The 25,827-nt window shown below is 51.4% G+C and overlaps 2 protein-coding genes across 2 annotated transcripts; both read left to right on the top strand.

Moving 5' to 3' along the window:
- Positions 1 to 665: 665 nt before the first annotated feature.
- TFF1 (trefoil factor 1) lies at positions 666 to 4,812 on the top strand. Its single transcript, XM_046651479.1, has 3 exons — positions 666 to 973; positions 4,066 to 4,218; positions 4,662 to 4,812. The coding sequence occupies exons 1-3, from the start codon at positions 898 to 900 to the stop codon at positions 4,676 to 4,678; spliced, it is 246 nt and encodes an 81-aa protein (XP_046507435.1). The 5' UTR covers positions 666 to 897; the 3' UTR covers positions 4,679 to 4,812.
- A 13,507-nt stretch (positions 4,813 to 18,319) lies between these two features.
- TFF2 (trefoil factor 2) lies at positions 18,320 to 20,414 on the top strand. Its single transcript, XM_046651741.1, has 3 exons — positions 18,320 to 18,398; positions 19,091 to 19,240; positions 20,254 to 20,414. Exons 1-3 carry the CDS (start codon positions 18,320 to 18,322, stop codon positions 20,412 to 20,414), a joined length of 390 nt encoding a protein of 129 aa, XP_046507697.1.
- Positions 20,415 to 25,827: the final 5,413 nt, after the last annotated feature.

Genomic DNA, 25,827 nt, shown 5'->3' on the forward strand with positions numbered 1-25,827 from the left:
TCTCGCATACATGATTTTGCTTTTAAAAGGACTCCACTGTAAAAGGAAAAAGAAAAGCAAAAGAAATTAATGTAGATAAATAAGCAAAATGCTCATGCACCTCCTTCAATGAGAACGTCGAACGTTTGCGAGTTTTCAGTGTCAATAGCACCTGGAAGGCCAGCCCCCTCTGGACACGGCCGTGTCTCCTCAGTGAAGGACGTCAGGGTGTTTTGGTCATGTACAAATTTGTCATGGAGATGTCTAACAATACAAAACGAATGGAGAAAAGGTGAAGATTGACATCCACGTCCCCTGGGGGAGAGGAAGGTGGGGGAGCAGGCCGGGCATGTTGCTTCCCATCTTGTCCAGGCACAGCAGTCCCCCAGGACTCAGATTCTTAAAACACTTGAAAATCGCCGCATGCCCACCTCGAAAAGCTGCCACGTGGGTGGCCTCAGCTGCTCCTTCTCCTTCCCCTGAATCACCGTGAGTCCTTGTTGACGCACCCGTGCCATTTGTGGGCCATGTCCCGCTATGAGTCACTTTATTCCGGTGAGTGCAACGTTGACGTTAGCAGGGGGGCCTCACCGATACGGTTAGCAGCCAGGTCATGGTCATGGATAAGAGGGTAAGGGAGGGACATTCTGAATCTGAAATCCTTCAACCAGGATGACCGCGCCACATGGCATTTTTCTCTATCAGTAAGCTCGTGGACGGGGCTTGCCCACGTCGAGGAAACACTTTTTAATCAGTGCAGATTGCTTGGAACAGAGAACGGCGGAACCCTCCTTAGGCAAACGGTAGCTACCGCTCTTTATGCAAACAGAGCTGTGATATAAAATCGCCGGCTTGGGCAGATTCTCATCCCTGACTGGTAGCCTCCTTCGGAGCGGAGAGGAGGAGGTCACGGCCGCCATGGAACCCAAGGCCCTCTGCATCCTGGTCGTGGTCTTCTCGCTGGCCCTCAGCACCCTGGCCCAGACCGAGGCCGGTAAGTCAGCCCTCTTCCCGCTTCACAGCGGGCGCACCGGGCAGAGGTGGGCCTCCGAGGGAGGCACCGTTTCACAATAAGTATTCTTGAGCCAAGGGCTGTTTTGTGCCAGGCACTCTTCTTGGCTCTTGAAAGTTTTGGGAAGCCAAAACCAGGGGGAGAACAGCACTGGGGTAAAAGGTCAACGAGACCTTGAGAACCGCTGTGAGATGCAGATTCCTCCAGTATGGACCACTCTTAGGTACCATATTTCAAAGAGCAGTTTGGTGTGGGGTACAAGATTAGCTCTTCCAAAAGTCCAAGCCAAACTCCACCCAGGGGTGGACCCCCTCAACATCCACACGGAGGTCCAGGTGCCTGTTCCGTGGACAGCGTCCTCTGAGAACATCTCCAGTAGGTTCCGTGGGTTCTGTTGGCTCCATGCTCTGCGGAGCCCAAACCACCTGTCCCATTGTGCGTGTCCATCACCACCTAGTCCAGAGGCGTCACCAAATGGAGAATTAAGGAGGGAGGCACCATTGCTTCCTTCGAACTTGTTTGCGTCTCCTTCATCTGCAGAATGGGATCAGTCATCTGCCTTAGAGAGCCGTCGAGAAAATCAAGTGTGCCCATGTTTGTGAAAACTGCTTTGCAAGCAAAGAAGGGCTACATAATGTTATTTATTTTTGTTGGATACAGTTTTAAAGGGAGGGGGGTGGCAAAAGGATTTTTCAAAGTTTTCAAAACAAGAATTTTTGTAGAAGTTTGAGGAGAAAGGAGATAAAAAGATGGTTTCTATGTATGTTTGGGCACCTTCCAAGGACCTCATGACGAATGAACACAAAATGGGGTGTACAGGGAGGGGGTGGGAGGAGGAAGGCCCCCACAGCCTAAGGAGGAGGGCGTGGCTTCGGAACTTGAAAGGAGACACAGCTCTGCTGTGGGGGATGGAGGGAGTGCGGCCTGCGCACGGCCACCCCCTGTCTGGTGGTGCAGGCCTGTCTGCACCTTTCCTTCCACCCTCGCTCCGGCCCTCAGCTCTGCCTGCTGCACTGCCCGGCTCCAGGAGGCTGTGCAACCCGGCCCCTCGGAGCCTGGCACCGGGCCCCCTCACCGCAGTTCAGGACAGCCCACTCACGCGGCCAGCCACGGACCCCTGCCCTCTGGCCCGAGGCTGGACCCTTCTCTATGGGCCTCGCAGGATCAGTGATCCTGTGACAACAGAAATCTAGAAAACTCTCTTTACAAGTATAGCCCCCAAATGGGAATCATTTCCATTTAGTTCCATTATGGATGGGCAAGATGGAATCCTGTCTTGGACAGAATCCTTGGAAATCTTTAATTCCTGTTTAGGAATACCAGTTGGGAGAGGGTTGGGTTACCCAGCAAGTAACCTGGGGGGTTACCCGGCCCCCTCCGCCTACACCCCGTGGCTGCTGCATCTCCCTCCTGCAGGGAGAGAAGGACACGAGCACCATGGTCCAAGCACTACACACACAGCTCCTCTTGACATTCACGCCCACCCTGCGGGGTGGGCAATGGTCACCTTTGCTCTGTGATGGGCAGCCAGGCCCTGTAGGCAGAGGCCACTGAGCCAGTGGGAGATGCATCCAGATCTTTCCCACAAAGCCATGGAATCCTTTCTTCAAAGAAAGCTAGAGGCGATCGCAGATGTGAAAACAGATCCCCACAGAGAGCAGCTCATGCAATGGGCTCAGCATTAGAATGCTTGCTGGGTTTCACAAATGTGGGCATCCTGCCCTCTCGGTCTAGGACAAGAGGGTCCCACATCTGTCCGTCTTTGGACAGACTGTCCATTTCAGAGAGCCTGATGCCCCAGGTCAAGGCCAGCCCATGACCACCTCCGCCCTGAGTCTCGGTCCTGCTGCCTCTCTGACTCTGCTCGCTCTTCTGTTCAGGCTCCTTCCCTCTCCGTCGATTTACTGTCAATGCTCCAAGGCCTTGCCCCTCATCCGTCTTCTCTCCTTGCTCTGCACGCAGGGACAGACTCTGGTTCAGAGGAGGACGGAGCTCCTGCACACCCAGGTGTCTCTCCTGAGCCTGGCTGACGGCATATGTCCGCGAGCACCTCTGAGTCCATGTTCACCTTCTTATACCCTCTCTCCCAAGACAGAGACAGGAAGGGGTTCCAGACTCTTCTATGACCTGCCTCAACCCGTCCACCACCAGTTTGCCTTCTCAGAGCCCTAGACTCTGAGTCCGAGTTTGGCCTCTACAGCTCTCACTTCTAGATGGTGTGGGAGCCTGCTAGCTGGCCCTGTCTCCCCAGCATGTTCTCCACTTTGGGTTGATTTCATCACTCCCCTGGTTAAAGCTGAGCGGCTTCCTTTGCTCTCACACTGAAACGGTCCGCCCTAGCCCTCAGCCTGGCTCTTCCCATACCACCCCACACCAATCTCTCCATCTTACCTGCAAATGGACCTACACCTCCTCGAACACACCTTGCTCTCTCTCTTCATTGCCTTTGAATGCACTGTTCCCTCTGCTTGGATGACCCATGGCCCTATTCTCAGCCAGTCAACCCCCTCTTACAGGAAGCCCTCCTTGCTTTGTTCAGCCTTGTTGTCACTTGTCCCTCCTGTGCTTGCCTCGGCAAACTGAGATGGTCGCAATGTGCTGTTTTGTACATTTATTTGGTTTTCTCCTCCAGTAGACTGTTGGCTTCTTACCAACAACCTCTCTAGTTTTCATTTCTGGGTTCCCATCAGCCAGCACAAGCCCTGGCTTGAGCTCGACCCCTGAGGGAACTTGGCCGTCTATTTTTGCTGTGCTGGCTCCCGTTTCCAGCACACACAAAAGGTGCTCAATATTTATTAATTGAGTGAATAAAGTTTAATAATTGTTGAAATTGTTAAGTGAATAAATAATCTAGGTAAGTGCCAAGTTCACAAATCCTAGGCACCTTGCATTTTCCCGAGATTAAGTGTTTTCGCATCAGGAAATGAGGACAGAGTCTCCCTCTTGTACTATGAGCTACATCCGCAGTGTCAGGTGGTTGCTGACGTAATTGGACGGGAGGCTGGGCTGGAGTGTAGATGGTAGCAGCGAGTTACCATGACTCACTTTCCCCTCTTGCCCCCATCCCCTTTCAGAGACGTGTACAGTGGCCGCCCAAGCAAGAACAAATTGTGGTTTTCCCGGTGTCACGGCTTCAGAGTGTAAAGATAAAGGCTGTTGTTTTGACGACACTGTCCGTGGAGTCCCGTGGTGCTTCCATCCTGTGGCTGTGGACGACTCTTCGGAAGGTACGGCCGTGGGGTCTGAAGACATAGAATCAGTGAGAAAAAAACACATGTGACCACAGGACCCTGCTCTGCTTCGGCAGCTGTGTTTGTACCCAGAATAACGGCCACAGGCTGACTGTGAAGAGTAGATTGCCCACTATCGGGCTGCATTCAGGTCTGGGGATGGAAAGGCAGGGCTGAAAGACCGTTTGGCGTGGAAATCTATGTTTTCCTGGCTTTTCTGCACATCTGTGACCAAAGTCTTTGAGGAGTCAGCCTTGGTAATGCTCAGTGGCTCGCTTCGGGTGGGAGTGGAGGCAGGACAATTAAAATATGAAGACAGCCCATGTTTTCTAAAGAATTTCCCCATTAATATTTTAGAGTCAAATTCTCTGTAATTCTTTAAAAGTGAAAGAAAATACTCTCATTAACCCGTCTCTTCTCCCCACATCTCACCCTTGCAGACGAGTGCCCATTTTAGACACTCTTCCGGCGGGAATGGCATCTTGAGGTGGACCGGCCCTCTGCCTGGGGGCCAGGGGTTCAGCCGCGTCACTGGCCCGACAGCTCTGGATCCTTCTATGTCTGTGCCTCGGCTCGCTGCGTGGATGGCCTGCTCTGATCCCATGTAGTCTAAATTGGCCTAAGAATTAAAGGAGGTGGATGTTATTCTGTGCTTTCTGTTCTTTTTAAAAATATAAACAATTTTCCTTTCTTGGAAAGAGAAATATAATATTCTCGCCTCTGGTTTCTTGTCGTGGATTACACATTAACTCACACCATCTCAGGGGAGATACGAGGGTAGAGGGGAGAATGAAGGGGCGACAGTGTTAAGTTGACTCGGTGGGTGTTAGCAGTCGTGTGGATGCACAAGGCCTTTAGATTGCAAAGTCTTCCGGAAGCAACTGGAAGCCACACTCTGGTCAAACCCCGCAAATATGCACCAAACTCTACTAACTATCTTTAACTATCCTTGTGGATGCCCCAACTGCCATGCAATAAAAACCACCTTTCAATTTCTTTACTTCTCCCAAATGGAAACGGGCTTAGGAGATAAACCCGGGCAAATGTCTGAAGGTGTTCATAAGAAAAACATTGCAGAGCAGGGCACAAGTCCACGTCTTGAGGAAACTCGCTCCGCCCCCACCTGAGCCCTGAACTGGAAAATAGAACAAAAGGGAAGGGAGACGGAGGCCACAGGGTGACATTATTACTGACTGAGGCAAGATAGAAGGACAGGGAGCCGATTGGACCCGCCAAACACACCCCAGCATGGAAGAGAGTCGCACCCTGGCCGATGGTGCTGGACTGTGCAGCCTCAGGTCCCTCTGGCCCCGAGAGGGCTGCGGTGAGGGTGAGGAAGGGGTGCCCCCATCCGGGCCACCCGGGCAGGGCAGTCATCCTGCTCCAGGGAGCTCAGCCAGGCAAGTCCATCCCTCCCCAGACTCCTCCTCCCAGTGCCCAGGTTTGTCGAACCCACGGATGCGACACCTGCAGACAGGCGAGCCAACCGTAATCACACACCCGAGAGAGCAGATATGCAGATGGGGCCGGCACAGCAGGCTCGTGAGTCAGAGGTCCTCCGGAATCGAGGTTTACGAACATCTTCAAGGACGTAATCTAGAGAAAGCCAAGAGGGGGGTCTGGGACACAAGGGCAGCTCCCCATATTATTCCTTCCTGTGTCACACCTGCCATATGGCTCTAAAAAATAGATGAGGTCACTAGTGGGGCTCACACAGCATGGGGCTTAATTGTGAGACATCTCTGTCTTCTCACCCAGGGAGCTGTGTGGGTTAAGTGACACTTTCCAGGGAGCCATGATGCATAGATTGGGGGCTCCTTGACTCTAAGTACTCCTATGGCCAGGGGGCTTCTGGCAGTGAAGTGGCAAATGCACTTGCTCCTGGCAAAGGCATCAGGCTGTGGGCCCCGAGGCCAGGTGACAAGGAGGCTGATTAGCTGTGTCCCCTGCCTTCCTTTCCTTTCTCTGGCTTCCTGCCCAGTGAAGACAGTGAATGGATTGGGGGCTAGCGGCTTTAGCTCCTCCCTCCCATCACATTACACAGAAAGAAATCCGAGGTCCACGACCCACGATCGATCGCCTGCCTCCTCTGGTGTCCGCCTCCAGAGTGCGTGCATGTGTGATCTTGTGGCTCCACCATCTGGACGCCAGGCCTTTGGGGCTCACCAGCACGGGGAAGAGAGGCTGGGGACTCGTGCAGGAGTGCTCCTGCCTCAGCCTGGAAGAGACTCACGTCCTTCTGCCCCATCATGGCCCAGCCCCCTGCACGGGACCCAGAGGCGGGGTGCGAAAGAAGATTTAGGATGCGAAGGAAGGTTTGGCTTGATCTCTGCCACACTGTCTTTTCAGAAAATTACACAACTCCATAAGAATTCCAACAGTGGGGGCCAGCTCTGTGGCCTAGTGGTTAAGTTCGGCATGCTCTGCTTCAGCAGCCTGGGTTCAGTTCCTGGGCGCAGACCTACACGGCTCATTGGTGGGCATGCTATGGTTGCAACCAGCATACAAAATAGAGGAAGACTGGCACACAAGTTAGCTCAGGGCAAATCTTCCTCACCAAAAAAAAAAAAAGGAATTCTAACAATGGAATGAATGCAACAGATGGGAAGGGAAACACCTGAGGTGGAGCGTGATGCGGGGGAAACCTGACAGAGAATAAATGCTGGTGGAAACACGGCCGGGGGATCTGCAAAACCAAAATGTCTCAGAAGGACGTTAAGAGCATGCCCTGCGCTGTCGCTCCTGGCGCTGGCCCAGAACACCTCCGGGGGGCCTACAGGGCTCACTAAAGCTTGCGGGGTAGATGGGAGCCACTGAGTTCTGTGTGTGGTGAGAGCTGAGGCACATGTGGATGCACAAGCTGGGGCTGAGAGGACAGATGGCACTGGGTGATGTGCCACCTCCTTCTCCTGTTCAGAGCCAGGGTGGGGGTGAGAGGAGAGAGGAGGAGGGTGGGGACAGAGCAGAGGCAGGCCCCAGGAGAGAGAAATGTTTCCTCCTCACTGCCAGGATGTGATGAAATGCTCACCACCTGCCCGGGCACACCTCCAGGTCCAGCAACCCACCCCTCCTCATGGGCACCGGCCCCCCGTACCCCAGGGGGTGATTGCAGCTGCCCCTGCAGAGGGGATGTGGGGCTTCCCAGGAAGCTGGGCGGGCATCCTGTCTCCCACCGAGTGCCCACCCTGAGCCTCTCTTCAGCCACGACTCCACGGGCGAGGGCTGGGTGGTGGACGGGGGAGCAGAACTGATGGCAGCTCTTAAGGGAGCAATGGACCAGTTCTTGGGGCCACCACAGAGTCCTAGAAGCGTCAAGGAGGGTGGTGGGAAAAAGGCCAGCTGAGATGATAAAGTGCCTAAATGAGAACACATGCACACAGCTCTTAAAGGGTCTGAGCGCCTCCCCTCCCCTCAACCTTGGGGGAACCAGGCTGCGGGGCCATGGCAGAGTCCTTGAAGTGTCCAGGAGGGTGGTGGGAAAAAGGCCAGCTGAGATGATAAGTTGACTTAATGAGAATAGCTCTCTTGATAAGGCGCAAGAGCATTTGACAGTTTGGGGAGTGTGCCCCACACAAGAGCACACACAACACACCCACGCACACAGCTCATAAAGGGTCTGAGCCCCTCGCCTCCCCCTAACCTTGGGGGACCTGTGCAAGAGGTCATTTGGGGGCAAGCACCCTCCTGCACCCCAAAACCGCTGGATTTCTTCCAGGGCAGGAAAGCCACATTTATAACTTTAGTATCTATTGTTTGGTAGTGGAAATTTTTATGTTTTCTATTTTTGTTTTTAGAAACAGGCGTTCTACCTCAGAACAACGCATCGGAGTGATGTGGCAGTTTAAAGTTTTCTCGGTTTTACCAGACGTGAAACTAAAATGCTAATCTGGCCTGTTCAGTACCAGACACTGGCAAAGCTGTCTGTGACAGCCTACACGCTACCCTTCTCCCACCTGCCCGGAAACTGCCAACTCAGGGAACTTTCTAGAACTTTCCATGTCTTTGAAGAGCTTCAGACGAAAGTGCGGGAAGTCTCTCATGGGGAGAGATACACACTTGAGGGGGGAAGTCGGGGGTTTTCTAGGTAGACAACTGGTGTGGGAGAGTGCTGCGTCTGCATTCACCCTGGTATGGACTTGGAATGTGTGTAATGGAGGGGCCATGAGTGAGCACAGCTGTCTACATGGCATGACGAGCAGGCAAGCAAATGGGCAGATGTGCAGAAAGGGGGCCAGGGAAGGTGGGAGCAAGTCCTGACCCCCTGAGGCTGGCTGTGCTGCTGCCCTGGGGTTCTGGGGACCTAAGGTTATAGAATAACCCCTCCTGGCTTTCTCCTCCAGCTGGAGTTGGTGTCTTAGTCAGCTCGGGCTACTAGAGCAAAACCCTGCAGACTGAGAGTGATTCAACCAACAGACATTCGTTCTCTCAAGTTCTGGAGGCTGGAAGGCCGAGATTAAGGTGTCTCGGGGCTTGTTCCTCCTGAGGCCTCTCTCCCTGTAGATGGCATCTTCTCCCTGTGTCCTCGCATGGTCATCCCTCTGTGTGTGTCTGTAACCTCGTCTCCTCTTCTCATAAGGACCCCAGACAGACTGGATTAAGGCCCACTCTTTTGATTCATTTTAATTTAATTACCTTTCTAAAGAACTTATCTCCAAACAAGGTCACCTTCTGAGGTATTGGGGGTTAGGACGTCAACGTACGAATTTGAAGGAGACACAGTGCAGCCCGAAAGAGCCGGCGTCTGTTACTTTCAGCCAAGGAGCCCTAATAGAAACAAATTATCAAAGGGCGGCTGTCAGGATTATTTGCTGTTATGGGAGACCAGTCAATTCTGCTATAATTAGTAAGAAAACAAACGGGACACGTGAAACTGAAAACGTGTCGATTACAGATAGTGGCAACAAACTTGTAGCTTGTGAGATTTGGGTGACATTCATAAAATGTGTTAGAAGTAGACAGTGAGTTGGGAACCTGTAGGATATGTGATTTGATAAAGAAGGTGGAATAGAGAAATGTTATCATAGAGAGCATGTCCAAGCTGACAGCTCTGTCTTCTCTAAATCAGGCACCCATTGGTGACCCTTGTCGTGGCCTAAATCGAGCCCCATGTGTCAGCCTGGAAACATGGGCTAAAAGCACGGCTGCTCTGTGGGTCACCGTGGGCCTCAGCTGGGTGGGCAGCGTGTGCCCTGAGTCTCCCCAGTGAAGCCAGAGGGTGTGGCGGCCCCAGGCACCATCCATGTCCTGGCCACTTGCTCACTTGCCAGTTCCAGTCCTCATTACCACGCATTGGTGAAAGGGCCCAGAGCAGGACAGGACATGTGAACACCTCATGACCCAGGATCCAGGCGTGTGGTCCTTCCACCCACCTGCACCCCATGCGAAGTGTTAACCTACTGCTTCTCCGGCCCCTCCATCTTCACCTCGTGTTGTAGATGGACTTCATAAACTCTGTGGCTAGAGCACCTTAATTTGATCTGCGAGCCCTTCCTGCTCTGTGGCTGATAGTGTACTTGGGGGTTACCATTGCTTCAAGACGATTTCCCACCAAACAACAGGGTTCTGTTCAGAGCATGTTGATCTAAGGACCAGACCAGGAACCGATTCTTAAAGCCAAGTTGCGGCTTAAGATCATATTTGTAGGGTCACTGGGAAGGACATTGTTAGCCTAAGAAAACTCCCTCGCCTTTCTACAGAAGTGTGGCGAGGGGCGGTTCGTGGAAATATTCGATGCTTGTGAGGCTGATAGGGAACATCAATGGCTATTAGGAAACAGTGGGGTCTTTGATCCAAATGTCAATGGCTATTAGGAAACAGTCACCCATTTAAAGGTCCAAGCAGACAGAAGATTATAGCCATTAACAGAAAGATAAACAGTATTATTTTAAAGCTATTTCTTAATTGTTCCTTTCAATCTTAATATTGGCCTGAGCTGTAAATTTTGGGACTAGCAAACAGATTAAATTAGGCAAAATCACACATACCTACGTACATAGGTGGGATAATGACGATGAGTGAACCTAGTAAGTAGAGATCTTCTGTTCTAAAGGCAAACACTGAAGGGAGATTTCTATATATAATCTGATCCAGTTCATCAGTGTTGAGAATTCAGAAAGGCTGAGAGTTGACCCTACTTGCAAGCTCATAGTTTCATGCATGCTGGCAGGAGACAGGAGACTCTTGGATCAGAGATAAAGGACCTTATTGCTCATAGTACAGAAGCAGCTTGAGCATTAGCAAGTTTGTGTCAGTTCCCTTTGCCCCCAAGTCCTCCTGGCGTGACACAGAGGGGCTCAGACGGATGCTAGCACACACAGTGGGTTGCGTTACAGGAGAGGAACCCTGAGCTCTTAGGAGACTGCAATGTTTTAAGAGGCAGTAAGCTTGCCCGCCCTCTGCTCCAGAGGGAGACACCGTATCTACCTTCCAAGGTTGTTTGCTGCACAAACATCTCTGAGCAGCTAGTTGGGAAGAAAGGACTGTTTTGATGGCCTCCTGGTCATCTCATTGGTGAGGGAGGGATTTCCACCCAGGGTTGTGAGGATGGCCAAACACGTGCCACCCACCCAGCACTGGACAGCTGGGATCAACAGTCATCAAAGCCTGAGAGAGGAGACACCATAGGCCCTGCAGGGTCACCTGGGGGCTGAGCTCGGGGACACAGTGAGCCAGCAAAGGGCTGTGGGGGGAGGCTTTGTAGTATCAAGAGGGTAGGGTGCCCCTGGTTCCTGCAGGAGGACGTGATTGGCTTGTTTGACTAATTCTGTGGGTGGGCAGGGAACCGAAATTAGCTGCTCAGAGATAAGCGGACCTGTGCCTGGCCCCTCGATAAGGAGGGTTGTTCAGTGGGGGCTTTATCTGTGGGAGCAGAGTGGGTAGGGGAACTTGTGGCTGGGCCCTTCGAGGTCCTCTCAGTTGCACCAGATGTCAAGGCAGCATGTAACGCTGAACCTTAACTTTGGGTCCCATACCATCAGGGCAGTTACAGGACATGCAGAAATGTGAGAGACTCCTGCAGAATTGTCTCCTGACAATCGGTATACTAAATACATCATTTTCATGACCAGATTACAGAACGGGGACAAACAGCATTGAGGCCTACTTCTATAGCATTTCATTTATAAATAACATAAACTACCATACAAATATTTTCCTCTACGTTTATTTTTAGGGAGTTTTAAGACTATACTACAGGCATAGGAAGATTTTTTTCTTAAAGGGCCAGATAGTAAATATTTTAGATTTTATGGGCCATATAGTCTCTGTGACAACTAATCAACTCTGCCATTGTAGCTTGACGGTAGCCCTAGACAATATGGAAATGAATGGGCATGGCTGTGTTTTAAAGAAAGTTTTATTTAAAAAGCAGGCAATGAGCCCACGGGCCGGAGTTTGCCAACTCCTACTATGACATATCATTTTCCCTTGACAAGTGGTAACCTAAATGGCTTAAATAGTTTGAAGTTTTAAGATTGGCCAGCTCCCACTCAGACACAAAAGATACAAAAGAGACATCTTAAAGTAACATAAATCTTGACTAAATTCTTTCAAAGAAGCCCGAGGAGGAATTACATTGCACAACACGTTGAAAAAATGCTAAAATTTATGTCCGTCCAATTTTATCCCCAAATATAACTCATAAGACATCTCTAATTCCGTCCTCTCCCAGACTCTGTATCAAGATTCTCATCAATGTCGGTTCATTTGTTTCTTTCTTTTCCTAGCTTTGGCTACGTTCTTTACTCTGTAGGTAAATTTAGTCCGGGGCATTAGAAAAGGTTCTATCACTTACCCACTCTATTGATCAGCACAGCCAAACTCCAGGAACCTGGAAAGCTGGGCTGGAAACTGAATTTGTACGTGGTTCAGCCTTCCTTCTACGTTTAGGGACACCAGGCATATAAATGTCGGAAATAGAAACGCTTTTTCGGGGCCGGCTCTGTGGCCGAGTGGTTAGATTCATGCGTTCCGCTTCGATGGCCCAGGGTTTCGCCGGTTTGGATCCTGGGCACGGACATGGCACGGTTCATCAGGCCATGCTGAAGCAGCATCCCACATGCCACAACTAGAAAGACCTACAACTAGAATGTACAACTATCTCTGGTGGCTTTGGGGAGGATAAGAAGCAAAAAACAAAAAAAGAAAGATTGGTAACAGATGTTAGCTCAGGTGCCAATCTTTATTAAAAAAAAATACTTTTTCCCCTGACGACACCATAAAAATGAGAGAGCACCCTACTCAGCTTTCAGGAGGCGTGTGAGATCTCAGAGAGCATTTAAAACCCTCATTCCAGCCCTCCGTGTACAGATGAGGAAACCATCAACAGGAGGCACGAAGAGGCCCACCTTTTTTATTTGCATGCATCCAAGTCTAGATATCACTTAATGGATTCCAAAAGGTAATCGGGGTAATGGGCAAGACTCAGTGGCAGATTCCTATTCCCCAGCTCCTGGAGTGTAAGTAATCCACTTCTCCACCCCACTGCCCTTGTTAAGTGAGTTCACGCTGTGTGGACACTGTGTTAGGTTCTGGGGATACAAGACGAATGAGGCCTAAGTTCAGCCCTGCATCTCACCCTGTGCTTCCTTGCTGTGTTATTTGGGCAAACCATTTTACCCATACAAAGGGCAAAGTGGTGGTGATAATTTGAGCCCTTCCTTTGGATTGTTGTAAGGATTCGATGAGATACAGCCTGTAAAATCCTCAGACTATCAGCTGGTGCAAAGTTAGTGTGCGGTAACTGTGAGCTGTTATCTTTGGTACAGTTAATAAAGGAACCAGAAAAGTAAAAATTCACTTAAAATGCAGATGTGGCTATAAGTATTGTGAATCAGGCGAATAAAGGGTGCAAGGGGGAGGGGTGAAGGGCACCCATCTTCACTCTGGGGGCAATAAAGGAAGGCTTCCTGGAAGAAGTGACTCTTGGGTTAAGAAGTGATGGATGGACAGGAGTCAGCAAGGCAAAGAGTGGGGGAGGAGCACTACAGAGAGAGGGGCACACAAAGATCAGAGTGTGTTCAGAGAAGGGCAAGATGCTTACATTAGGAGGGAGACCGAGCCAGAGAAGAAGGAGGGGTGTGTGGGGTCCAGCTCATAAAGAGTCTTCCTTTCCATCCCCAGGAGTCTGGTCTTTACCCCACAGGCTGAGAGGAGCGAGGGAGTGTCAGGGGAGTGACCTATGTAGATTTTCATTGTAGAAAGATAATTAAGGCACCAGACTTTTGTCTGAGTGGGGAGACCAGATAGGAGACAGTTGTAGCAAACCAAATGAGAAATCACAAGGACCAGACTGGGTTCTCAACCTAAATGCTCACAGAGGCCAAGCAGGGACCATAAGTGAATAAATCCCACCAGGTGGGAACTGGCCGCAGAACCTGGAGAGCGCACGCCCTGTCGTCCAGGACTGCTGCAACATCAGCCTGAAGAGCTTCCTCTAAAATTCTTGGGAGAACAGGTTTTTAAGTGGCACATTCTCTCCCTTTTTGTCTAAAAAAAAAAGTATTTTGAAATCTTTGTACTTTCTGCTCAATATTGCTGTGAACCTAGAACTGCAATAAAAAAATTAAATCTATTTTTAAAGGGTATTTTGCTTTTATTTTTGCAGGATATTTTCACTGAGTATAGAATTCTGACTTGACGAGGTTTTCTTTTCCTTTTGGCTCTTTAAGACTGTCAGTCCACTAGCTCCTGGCTTGTGTAGTTTTGGATGGGAAGTCACACGTCCTTCTTCTCGGGCTTTCTGTGTGGACCGTGGTTTTTCCTCAGCTGCTGTAAGAACATTTTTTAATCACTTATGTTCAACAATTTGATCGTGTCGTGCCTTGGCGTGGTTTTCTTTGTATTTATCTTGCTTGGAGTTTATAAAATCTTCTAGGATATGTGAGTTCATATTTTTCAAGTTTGCCAAAAAATTGTCTATGATTTCCTCAAATACTTTTTCTCTCCTCTCCTGCTGGTATACCAATTATGTGTAGGTTAGACTGCTTGACTTTGTCTCACAGGTCACTGAGGTTCTTTTCATTCTTTTCAGCCCCTTTTCTCCCTATGCGTCATTTTAGAGTGTTTACACTGCATTGGCTTCAAATAAACCAACCATTTCTTCTACAGTAGTTAACCCAAAGCCCATGCAGTGAATTTTTCACTTTAGATATTATATTTCTCACATCTAGAATTTCCACTTGGTTCACTTTTAGTTTCCATTTCTTTATTCAGACTGTTTTTGGTTCCCTCATTATACTTTTATATTTTTCTTTAAATATTTGACCATTTTAGGCAGCTTCTGGGTCTTTTTATTCACTGATTTTTCTAATGATTATGGGTCACGTTTTTCCGCTTCTTCACACGTCTAGTAACTTTTGATTTTGTGCTGAACATCATGAATGCTATGTTGCATGTCTGTATCTTGCTGTCTTCCTAAATAAAACGCTGACGTTTGTCCCGTTAGGAAGTTAATTTACTTGCAGGTGAACTTGATTCCTTCAAGATTTGTTTCAAAGTTTTGCTGAAATGGGTACAGAGTGCCTTTACTCTAGAAATAGACCAAGTCTACTCTTAATGGCGTATTGTGGACTGAATATCTGTGTCCCCCTAAAATTCGTATGTTGAAATCCTAATCCCCAGTGTGTTGATATGTGGAAGTGGGGCCTTTGGAAAGTAATGGGGATTAAATGAGGTCATGAGGGTGGGGCCCCCATGATGGGACTTGTATCCTTATAACAAGAGACACCAGAGATCTCTTTCTCCACCATGTGGAGACACAGCAAGAAGGTGGCCATCTGTAAGCCTGGAAGAGAGCTCTCAAGAGAACCTGACCACACTGGCACCCTGATCTTGTACTTCCAGCCCCCAGAACTGGAGAAATAAATGCCTCTTTAAGAACCTCCAGTCTGTGGGGGGGTTTTTTTTGAGGAAGATTGGCCCTGAGCTAACATCTGTTGCCAATCTTCCTCTATTTTTTTTTTCCTCCTCAAAGCCCCAGAATGTACTTGTATATCTTAGTTGTAAGTCATTCTAGCTCTTCCATATGGGACACTGCCACAGCATGGCTTGATGAGCAGTGTGTAGGTCCATGCCTAGGATCTGAACTGGTGAACCCCAGCCCCTGAAGCAGAGTGCATGAACTTAATCACTTGGCCATGAGGTTGGGCCCCCAGTCTGTGGTATTTTGTCATGGTGGCCCCAGCTGACTAAGACAAGGATGGCCTGTCTGTCTTCCTACTGAATGCTTGACGTGGTCAACCAGCTTTCTCCCTTCCAGCTGGTCAGGACACAAATGGTTCCAGCCCTGTGACAACCCCACCAGTTGTCCAGTTCGGTCTCCTCTGTGGCTGTTCTTTCCCCAGTAGCTGTTTCTGCCTGGCCCTGTGAGCATGGGCAGCTTAGTATTTGCCTGAAACCACAGAGAGGTCCCCATTCGTATTTCTGAGCCCCCATTCTCTGGTCCTGTACCCTGCCTCAGTGGCTTCCAATTCTAGTCCTTGTCTCCTCAGCCTGTGAGCCTACCATGCTCCGTGTGGCCTCTCCTTGGCTGCTGTCAACCCAACAGCATCGCCAGACAGAAAGCAAGGGCAGTCGTGGGACTCCCCACACTGCTTCCCTCTCTGTCTGGCATTGCCTATTGCTCCACATCTGTAAATAGTTATTTCATACAGTACTAGGGATGCTCATGGCAGGTGGGATAGTCTGATACTAGTTACTCCACAGCAGTCAGAAGCACAAGTCCATACGGGTCATATTTGAGGACGCTCCCACCGTCGACTTCTGTTTTCTGTGTGAACTGATAGACAATATCTCAGTGCAGAATAGAAGTGAGAAGCGGGTGGAGAAGGACAGCCACAGAGAAGATGTGCGATACCACTGTGGGCTGGCCTGGACCTGAGACCGTGCATGTGCAGTGGCAGCAATCCATGGCACGCTGAGGCAAGCTCGGCAGGTGAGTGGGGCTGGAGATGGTAAACAAATAAATGCCCCTGGTGGGCACAGAACAGTGGGAAGAGTGGAGGGAGTGGCGGCCACAGAAACGAGGCTGCAGAAGGACAGACGGAGGGAAGGCCAGACACGATGGCGCTCACGGAGGGAAAGCAGAGAGAGTAAGGGATGGGAGGGCTATAGGATTTCGAGAGCAGTGTGGCGGGAGTAACAGGAAATGTTGGATGCTTAGGACATTCTGAATGGAAGGGACATTTGCATGTCCTCTTTCTGAGGTGGAGCATGAGATCCGAGTGTGGTCAGGGGAAGAGGTGGCACAAATGGAGTAGGGATGGAAATTTCTAGAGATAAGGAGGAATAAAAACCTGAGTGACTATGAATTTGGATGAGATGTCCCCTGGAACGCTGAATGTTGCTAAGTCTTGGTGTGACGAGGAATACAGTGAACTCAGTGCTAGAATCCTTGACAAAGGAGACAGGCTGAAGGACAGTCGGTGACACAGGGCAGGGACGTTGGAAGTGGGACAGTGCAGAGCCTGCTTCTCCAGGGAGCATGGTTTTTGCATGAGAGTGAAGACATCAGGATGCAAGGTCAAAGTCCAGCCCCGGCCTGAGCCCATGCGATGGGAGCGCGGCCGCCCAATACAGCCATAGAGGCTGTGCTGTGTGAGCAGCTCCACATTCAGGCAGGGGGCCACTCATCCTGTAGACTCCTATCGCCATGATTTCCCACAGGTGGAAGTCACTTGTCTTAAAGAAAACGTGCCTTTCTCTGATTTGCACAAAAGCACTGTGTAGGTGGTTGGTCCCTTGGGTGGGGACCTGAGCGCCTCCCTCTGACGTGGATGCAAGGGAAGCATCTCAGGGAAAATGCAGGCTTCCACGAGGGCAAGGAGGGGTGGGAGGCTTAGGGATGGCAAGGAAGAGGAGTAGCCTCTCTGGCGTGGATCAGGTGGTTTCAGCGGGAATCCTGGAAGGGGCAGGATGGGGGCAGTGGGAAGGTGGGTCAGGTGGAGGAAGCAGAGAGGAGAGTGTGGATGGGAATCCAGGAGAGAATGGATAACGCAGGGCCCTTACGTCTCAGTGGTGACTAAGGGTGACAGGGGCGTGGCATGGGGAAAGTCGACTTTTCAAGGTTTTCAAAGATGGGGGCCCTATGGTTGCTCTGTGGGTAGATAGTCAGGGATCCAGTCTGGAGGAGCTAGAGCTGGGTCCGGCAGAAGCCTGCTGTCTGGACCCTGAGGACCCAGGGTTTTGGATTCCATGCATCTTTGAGTCCTTGGCTGCTCAACCCATGACTTACAGACTGGCGAGCTCCCATAAGTCCTCTGGAGGGGGAGAACTTACGGTCTCCTCTCTGCTTCCTGCTGGTCTTCCCTCTCCTTCCATTGGGGGGGGGTCTCCCCTCTAGCTTCTCTCCTTTCTCTTTCTGTCCTATCCACAAACTCCCTTCCCTGGAGCATCTTACCCCCGGGCACGGGCTGGGTTACAGGTGCCATCTTTTAGGGAACACAGAAGAAAAAAAAACAAGGAGCATCAGGGGTTTGCTGAGATGAACTTGGTAATTTACAGTCGCCCCAGGCTGTTCCTGTCCGGGTCAGTCTGGCCTCCACGGAGAACAGGCTCCTTCCCAAGACGAAGACAAGGAGATGCAGACGAGGGGCTGGGAGAGGTCTCTGTGCAGCCCTGGAGGAGGTGCCCCTTCTATGCCGCCAGCTGGTGGGGTCATTTTCCCCAGTAGCCTTCAGCCCAATATTTTACAAAATTCCTGCAGTAGCCACATACTTTATCAGGAAAAATAGATGACTTATCCCTTCCCGGGTGTGAGCCTGTGAGGGCCCAGCGTCAGACGTGCACGTGGCCAGTTTTCCACGTCGGCATCCTGGCATGACCACTCCCTGCCCGGGGCAGGGGGAGGCCACGCTGGCGGACAGGGAGCATGGCACCCCAGCCCGGAAGCTTCGCCTGCTCCGCATGGCTACTGGGTCTGTGCTCGGCCTCCTGGCTGAGCTATCTCAACAGCTCTCCTGACAAAGGATCCGAAGACTGGTGCCATGGGGGAGAAAGGTTATCTGTGCTTGCTGAGCAAACAGAGAGGAGATTATAAAGCCCCCTGGCAGTGGGAGCTGTGCATTCTGCAGGCGGCCTTGGGGTGCAGCTGAGTGTGGACATGGGACCTCAAGCCATGCGTCTCCTGGCAGCGCTCCTCGTCCTGGGGCTGGGTGCCCTGGCCATGGCCCAGAAACCCTGTAAGTGCATGCCTGTAACCAGCCCACCAAGGCTCAGTGTCCTCAACTGGGCAAGGGAGCATTTGGGCCAGCGAGCCCCGAGAAACTTCTAATGCCTCCAGACGCAATGGGGGCATGCAAGTTCCTTGCCTTCTGCAGGACCTCCCTCGGCCCTCGGTGGTGGGTCTCCATTCCTGTTTGTTTCCATTGGAGTGAAAAGGTGGAATGATGAGTTAACTTGAGAGGGGAGGCAGCAAAAATGGCATCCTGAGATTTGTGACGTTGGCCACATGCCAGCTCCCGCGTACATTCACCCTGCCTTTCCCGCCATTTGGGGAGGACACCCAATGCTCCGAGAGACCTCCAAGGAAGGCCTCCTTTGGGAGAATGTCGGGATGACCACAGATGGGCCAGCTTGAGGAGAGGGGCTGGGGCCGGAGTCCCTCACCTTGCTCGCCTTCTATCTTGACCTTTTCCTGGGGCCATCTGTGCACCCTCTTTCCAGAAGGTTTCTCTTTTGTTTTTTACTAATAAAATAATTTCAGCAAAGCCCTTTCAGTTCCTCAGAAGGATGTTGCATAGCTCAAACACAGGCAAGACGAGACTTGGCAGTTTCCCGTGTGGCAGCAGGACCGATGGAGGCGTCCCGAACGTGTCCCGGGAGCAGGTGGGGAGCGAGTGTGGGGAGTGGCTGACAGAGGGTCTTTCCGCAGCCCCCTGCCGGTGCTCGCGCATCGAACCCAATGAGAGGGACAACTGTGGCTTCCCGGGCATCACAAGTGACCAGTGCTTTGCCTCTGGCTGCTGCTTCAACTCCAGCATCCGCGGGGTTCCCTGGTGTTTCACGCCCCTCCCGAAGCAAGGTAACCTGCCGCAGGTGCCAGACCCTCTTCCCAGGCCCATGGCCAGAGTCCAGGACCCGCTCCATGGTGCTCGTGGACACTGGCCCAGGCAAGCCCACAGGGAAGAGAAAACGCGCCCCCTCAGCCCACGCCCATGCCTGGAGCCCCGGGGTCAGCTGTTTGCCCTTTCCACAGACGTTTGTGAGAACCCATCAGCTTTACTGTATTTGAGGGACAAGCAACTCTCAGGCCCCTCCCAGCTCCAAAAGTGTGACTTCTGAAGAAGTTTCTAAGGGGGAGATGAAGGCATTTTATAGGACGCCATTAACGTAACTGCCAACAGACCTCAAATGTGAAGAAATTAAGTTAAGACGTCTAGGCTTGTCTTTGGAAAATGAATTCTATGTCAGTGCATGTTATCGAGATAGAAAGTCATTGATTCCAAGGCATGCACAAAAGAAGGGGTTTGTGCGAAGCACACCGGTGTGTGTGGAGTCACGTCCACACCCCCAGAAGTCAGTCAGAGGCTCCCTGGACTCTGAGGAAACACAGCCAATGGTTGGTTGGTAGGCTGGTTATTAGGCTGGTTATTAGACTGGTTATTAGGCTGGTTGTTAGGCTGGTTGTTAGCCAGGCTCTCCCTCTAGTGGAAGTATTATGGGGCTTCAATAGCTTGGCCAATGCTTTATATCCTTAAAGGACACTCACCAGCCTTTTCTCATCACGTGGGCCGCCCTATTTTACAGAGAGGCATACTAAGACCAGAGAGGCAAAATGATTTTCCCAAGGCCCCAGTCCTTCCGATTCTCTGACGTGTGACTTCTGTGGGGAGGAAGGGTTGGCCAACTGCTGACCAACCTTGGGTGTCACAGTCCTTGGGTGTCACAGTCCCAGAAGTCCCTCATGATACACTGAGGCTGTAAATCCAGCAGTTGTTCCCTTGGGAAGATGGGAATAGATGTTTCTAGTTAATCAGCTGGCTTAATCGAGTCTCCGTGTTGTTCCTTTCCCAAATCCGGGGGACGTGTGGCCAGAGTTGGAAGAGTGTGTCATGGAAGTCTCAGACCGCAAGAACTGTGGCTACCCGGGCATCAGTCCTGAAGAGTGCGCATCTCGGAAGTGCTGCTTTTCCGATGACATCACTCAAGTGCCCTGGTGTTTCTTCCCTATCTCTGTGGAAGGTAACGTCCTGTAGGACCAACCCGCCATCTGGTTCCTGGACCTGGGGGATTTCTCGGGGAAGGTGGGAGCTTGGGGGTGGGGCCGAGGGGAGGGGAGCTGTGTCGGGTCCTAAGCTGGACTCGATGCCTAAATGCCACCCAAGGCCAGGGTCCCGGAAGCCAGTGGGTGGCCATTTCAGGAAAAACGTAGACAGAGGTGTGAACCTGCCTTTATCGTAAACCAGCTCTGAAGGCAAGTCCAGAATGTTCTCAACAATGGCAGCTTCTTTTCAACGATTTTTAAGCCTCCAGTGCTCCCGTGGTGCTGGTTGTAGAAAGCCCCTCGTTCTCAGCCCTGGATCCCAGCACAGTCTGGTGGCATTGCCCATTTTGCTGCAATTCAACCACCCTTGGAAGGTGCTACCAAACGCCATCGCTGTGCTGGGTGCCAGGACGGGGTCCAGAACAAAGCCCGTGTGGTCCCTTCTCTGGTGGACCTCACTGTTCTCGCACATGTGACCTCGAGTGACAGTTCTGTGCGCAGCATCACGCTCTGGTGCCATCCCAGAGTGCCCAGTCCCCGTCCCCAACCCCCTTAGTTACAGGGTGTCTCCTGGCACTGAGTTTGGCGAGATCGAAGAAAGACCAGGTGTTTTCCAAAAAACGGGAGAGTGCTCTCATCCTTGAAGGACGCTTTCCTTCCCATTTTTAGTTTATCGGGGTTCTCCAAAGAGGGCGGCCTTCACTTTCAGAAATTCCAAAGTGGTTTTTCCTGTGACCTAAGGGTGTCCCTGGACAATCGACAGTTATTTGGGGAGAATGGGTCCTGGGAGGATACTGCAGCCCTGGGGGATGGTGCCCCAGGAGGGCTGCTCCCTCCTCAGCAGGACTGAGGACCCACGGGCCTCTTAGCGCAGGCTCCCTCCGCTCCCTGGCGCTCCCACCAACCGTCTCGCTTTTAAAATTTCCAGACTGTCACTATTAAGAGGCAGTGGCTTCAGAGGACCCGCCAGGCTCCCTGGATGTTCTGAAACAAACGAAGAATTCTCACCATCGCATCAGTTTCATATTTCATGTTTCCTGAATCCCTGGGTTTTCTTAATCTGCTTTTTATCCTTTTTAAGGGATACGATTCAATACATATGATTTCTTCAAATAAAGAAAACCCTTAAAATCTGCTAAATTTCATTTTGCCTTTGTTGACGCAGAGGTGGCGATAGCAGTGTGCGTGTGTGAGAGGGTTTGTGTCCTTGTATGAGTGTGTGTGTAATTTTAATACTCTTTCACTTCCTGTGAGAGCAACAATTCTTCTCATAGGCTGCTCTAGCAGCAATGAAATATTGCACATAAGTGAATTCCAGACTCCGAAGTCACTCTGTAACTCCCGTACCCAATCATGTGTGTAAAAACTCAAATGACTTCAGCCCTAAAAACCTCTGGGCATAACATACAATTTCAGAGTGCAATTACAGAGTTGCTCCACGTTCACCAAATGTGTCACAGTCCGCTTGCTGTGAAGTGCAAGGCAACCTGTCACCTACCCCTGACGTGGGGAGGGAGGGGCATGGCTGGGGGAGCTCCGAATGCTCTCCCAGCTCTTTGCTTCCATGTTTGCGCCCCTCTACCTGAGGGCAGCTGCAACAATAGGCAGCAATTGGAAGCTGGTCCAAGGAGGAAGCTGACAGCTTCCTTCAGGGCTGCACCAGCCTGTGGGCAGGTTATTGCATGAAGGATATTTTATGCGTCTGCAGGAGGGGCTCCTGGCGTTCTTTAGCTCTGGGTGGGAGTGCTGGGAGGATGACATTAGGCCAGCCTTTCTGCCACTTCTGCCTCCTCGTCCACTCCCCCTGAGCCCACTGGCTTGGCAGATGTGTCACCCAGTGGTCCACCTGTCCCCTCGGAAATCCAGGGCCTCTCCTTCCAGAGTGGGGAGGATGAGTGCCACTGGCTTCGCATGGAAAGGTGGGAATTTTAAAAAGTGTTTCTTTGAGGAAGGGACTTGGACCCACATCACCTCTCAGGACTCCTGCTTTGAGCAGGGGGCCACACACGGCCTCAAGTCACCGTTGTGTCTTTTATCTTGCTCAACACACTCGTAAACTCAATAAAACCATGGCTCTCGTTGGAACATGGGGGCTCCGAAAACACTTAAGACCAGTGGCCAGTGGAGACAATTATGCACATAGTCATCACAGAGTGCCACGTCCCTCTCCGTGTGGCGTGTCCTCACTGTGTGGTTGACGTGTCCCTGACTCAGCCAGGCCCGGCCACACCCAAAGAACGCCAAGCCAGGCCCATGTATTTGTATTTCAGAAAGGGCCTTTGACACCCTCTGCAGGGGTCCCATGCATTATTCATACCAACACTCCTGGACTGAGAATTTGGAGGTTCTGCTCCCGGGATGGCACTGTAGGTGGCCATCTCGAGGGCTGGGGTGGTGGAAGCTCCTGTTGATGGCTTCATGTGTGGGCCACTTGGTGGGAACCTCTGGGGGCAGGAGTGATGCTTCTCTTCCCCGGCTATTCCCTTCACCCCCGACCCCACTTCCTCCTTTAGAATGCCCTGTGATGCATGACTGCCCCTAATGCTGAGCCGCTTCCGACGTTGCCCTTCTGATAATTGAGTATGGTTTCTTAGGCAATTTCAGTGGTGTCGCCACAGTCATGGGCTTGGGAGTCCTTAGGCCATTTTAATCTGTTTCAAATATTCTAACTCCTGCTCGCTCAATGCCATTGGTTACAGTTAACTACATGGCATCTCAAGGTGTTTCAGAAAATCCCTCTTCCTCCTACTTCCTTGGATGGGCCACCGGAGGGTCCTTATTGCCTCTGGAGGAACAAGTGGTGACATTCGAACCCACCCCCATCAGAAAGACCAAGCTTTCTTTCTCCTTCTCCCCCTCTTCAGCTGTCTCTCTCTGTTTGGGCTCTTTCTTCCTCTCTCTCCTCCTCTGATGAGCTACTTCCTTGTCTCCGTCCAGAGGCCCCCACAGTCACTGCTGGGCTGCAGCAGGGATGTTGCTGACGAGCAGGAGGGCCAGGCATGGTGCAGAGGGCCCAGCAGCGAACAGCCCCGTTGGGAGCAGGGGAAGGGGCCGGCCAGCTCTGGTCCCTCACTCCCACTGTCCTGGTCTCTTGCTCCTTGGGTGATCCAGGCCCTTGCCTGGCTGGTTCAGGTGCTGAAGGTACTTTCAGAAGCAATTATAAGAGAGGGGACTGGCCAGCTCTTTGGCAGAGGGAACAATGGGAGACGTCACGGTGCACGCTTGGGTTGATGTCCCAAGTGTGTGACCTTGGAGAGGGTCTCTTAGCTCTCAGATTTTCAGGTTTTCTATTTTTAAAATACGGGTAATAATTACATCCCTAGCAGGGTTATGGTGGGAATTAAAAGCAATGTCTGTGAGCTGCTTGGTGCATAGCGGGCCCCCACTAAATGGAGCTCCTTCCAGGACAGTCTGGACATCAGGCCTGTCAGCACTTCTTGTCCTCATGTCCTCTGGGTCTCATCTATAAAAGCTCTTTTCTCACGCCGTACAGAGCAGTATGGCTGCATCCAGAATGTGGGTGGGTCCTGAGGAATGTGCACTTACTCAGTGTACTCGTCAGATGCTCGCTCTGCGTGTTGAGTCCACGCACAGTCGACTCTCGGTATTCACTGTGCTTCTGGTCTGTAAAATCCTCAAGTGCTGATTTAGCGAGCCGTGAACCACTGCGATTGGGGGAAATCCAGATCAGTTTGCTGAGGGCCTCTTGTCCACGGATCGGGACGTGATGTTGCTGGCTGGGTGTTTCTGTTTAAAGACATCTTATTTGATACATATTGTGATTCATGCATTGCACACATGACCAACAGCACTGTCACTCATGTCTGAACGAAGCTTATCTTCCACACATATTTTCTCTGCTTGGCTTGTCACAACCTGTCACCCAACTATGCCTGGGGACCATTTAAACTGCAAAATCCCCAACAAAAAGGAAGAAAATGCAAAAATGCGATACTAAACAGCCCACCAAAGGACAATTATTTATGGTCTGAGAGCTGAAATGAGTAGGCAGAGTGTCGCCTTGTTGGACCCCAGCTGGGGATGTCTAGGTTGGACGACTCAAATTTTCCCTGCTCTGCGCCTGCACGTGCCAGCTAAAGACCATGAAAGCACCAGGAGCGATAACTGTGGAGTCGGAAATACATTCGAGTGAGCAGGCGAAGTTGCCAATAGGGCATCTGTGAGTAATCAGGAGCTGGTGCGTATTCCCTCAAGGTATTAAATATTCATTGTATATGTTTTGGAGATGTGGTATATATGCATAATAACCCTAGCTGTTGCTTTGGGGCTCAGAGGACCAGCCCCTCTGCTGATACCCCCTCCGTGCCCCCTTTGCCTAAAGAAGGAAGGGGAGAGGCCACACCCGACCTGAATCTCCATGGGCACCTTGGAATCAGGGAGCTGCAATAAGTGTGCACATATCAGACCTGCAATATGCATGTATTGCCCCTATGTTCTCTAATGATTTCTGTGTCAAGGTTACTTCCTAGCTGTGTGGCCTTGGGCAAGTTATGTGAAGTTATTTAGATGTTTTGTGCCTCACTTGACTCATGTGCAAAGTGGAGGTATTAAGGTAATGCTAGTTTTTGTTATTAGTGATACAGACATATCCCGATCGTCCAGGGAGAAAAATGTGGTCTCGTTCAACTGGGTTCCCAATTATCAGCCCCTCCAGGATCCCACCTGCTCACACAGGGAGGTCCGTCCCTGCCAAGTGCCCTCCTCGGGGATCCTTCTGCGGCCCTGGCTAATGCTGTGGTCCTACTGGGCAGCAGGCCCCATTTCAGGCTGGAACTCTGCGGCCGCCTCCTTCTCAAGAAGACCCCGGGAGTGTGTGCCAGCCAGTGGTGTTCCAGTGCAACGGGGAGAGGGTTCACTTCCCTCTTCCCACACTTGGCGGGGGGCCTCTGTCGGGGGTGCCGAGCCTTAGGGCCCCATGGCACTGAGAAAGCAGCTCTCTGTTCATGTGGAAGCAGAGTTCCCTATGCAACCCATGAGCCCAGTGCTTCAGAGCCATGCACCCGAGGATTCGGCATGCTTCTCTGGGGTCTGCAGGGCCGTGAGCAGCCCCTGTCGTCCGGCTGGCAGGGGCACCGCATGGGGCGGGCGGCCTGAGACACGTTGCCTCCCACTCTCCTCAGGCAGGCTGGCTCAGGGCTGTGCCCACACACAGGACCACCACCCCCGCCAACCTCTGCCTTGCCCCATGTCCCAGACACCCCTCCCCGCTGGTCAAGACCCTTGCTAGCCCCTTGCGCCCTCCCTTTTTCACAGCCTTTGTCCCTTCTCTAAGGCTCATCTGCATTTGTGCAAACAGTTGTGGAAAGTTTCCAGCACGTTCCTGGGAGCTTCCTCAGCTTTCCTGCGACCCGAATGGATGGGGAACGGAGGAGTCTCCTCACTCC

The sequence above is a fragment of the Equus quagga genome, unplaced genomic scaffold, assembly GCF_021613505.1.
Source record: "Equus quagga isolate Etosha38 unplaced genomic scaffold, UCLA_HA_Equagga_1.0 73442_RagTag, whole genome shotgun sequence".
Classification (NCBI taxonomy): domain Eukaryota; kingdom Metazoa; phylum Chordata; class Mammalia; order Perissodactyla; family Equidae; genus Equus; species Equus quagga.

Bases quoted from the DNA above. Each gene is read 5' to 3' on its own strand.
- TFF2 (XM_046651741.1), top strand. From the start codon at position 18,320: ATGGGACCTCAAGCCATGCGTCTCCTGGCAGCGCTCCTCGTCCTGGGG. The intron at 18,399-19,090 runs GTAAGTGCATGC...GTCTTTCCGCAG, and splicing joins GGCCATGGCCCAGAAACCCT to CCCCCTGCCGGTGCTCGCGC. The intron at 19,241-20,253 runs GTAACCTGCCGC...ACGTGTGGCCAG, and splicing joins CACGCCCCTCCCGAAGCAAG to AGTTGGAAGAGTGTGTCATG.
- TFF1 (XM_046651479.1), top strand. From the start codon at position 898: ATGGAACCCAAGGCCCTCTGCATCCTGGTCGTGGTCTTCTCGCTGGCC. The intron at 974-4,065 runs GTAAGTCAGCCC...ATCCCCTTTCAG, and splicing joins CCTGGCCCAGACCGAGGCCG to AGACGTGTACAGTGGCCGCC.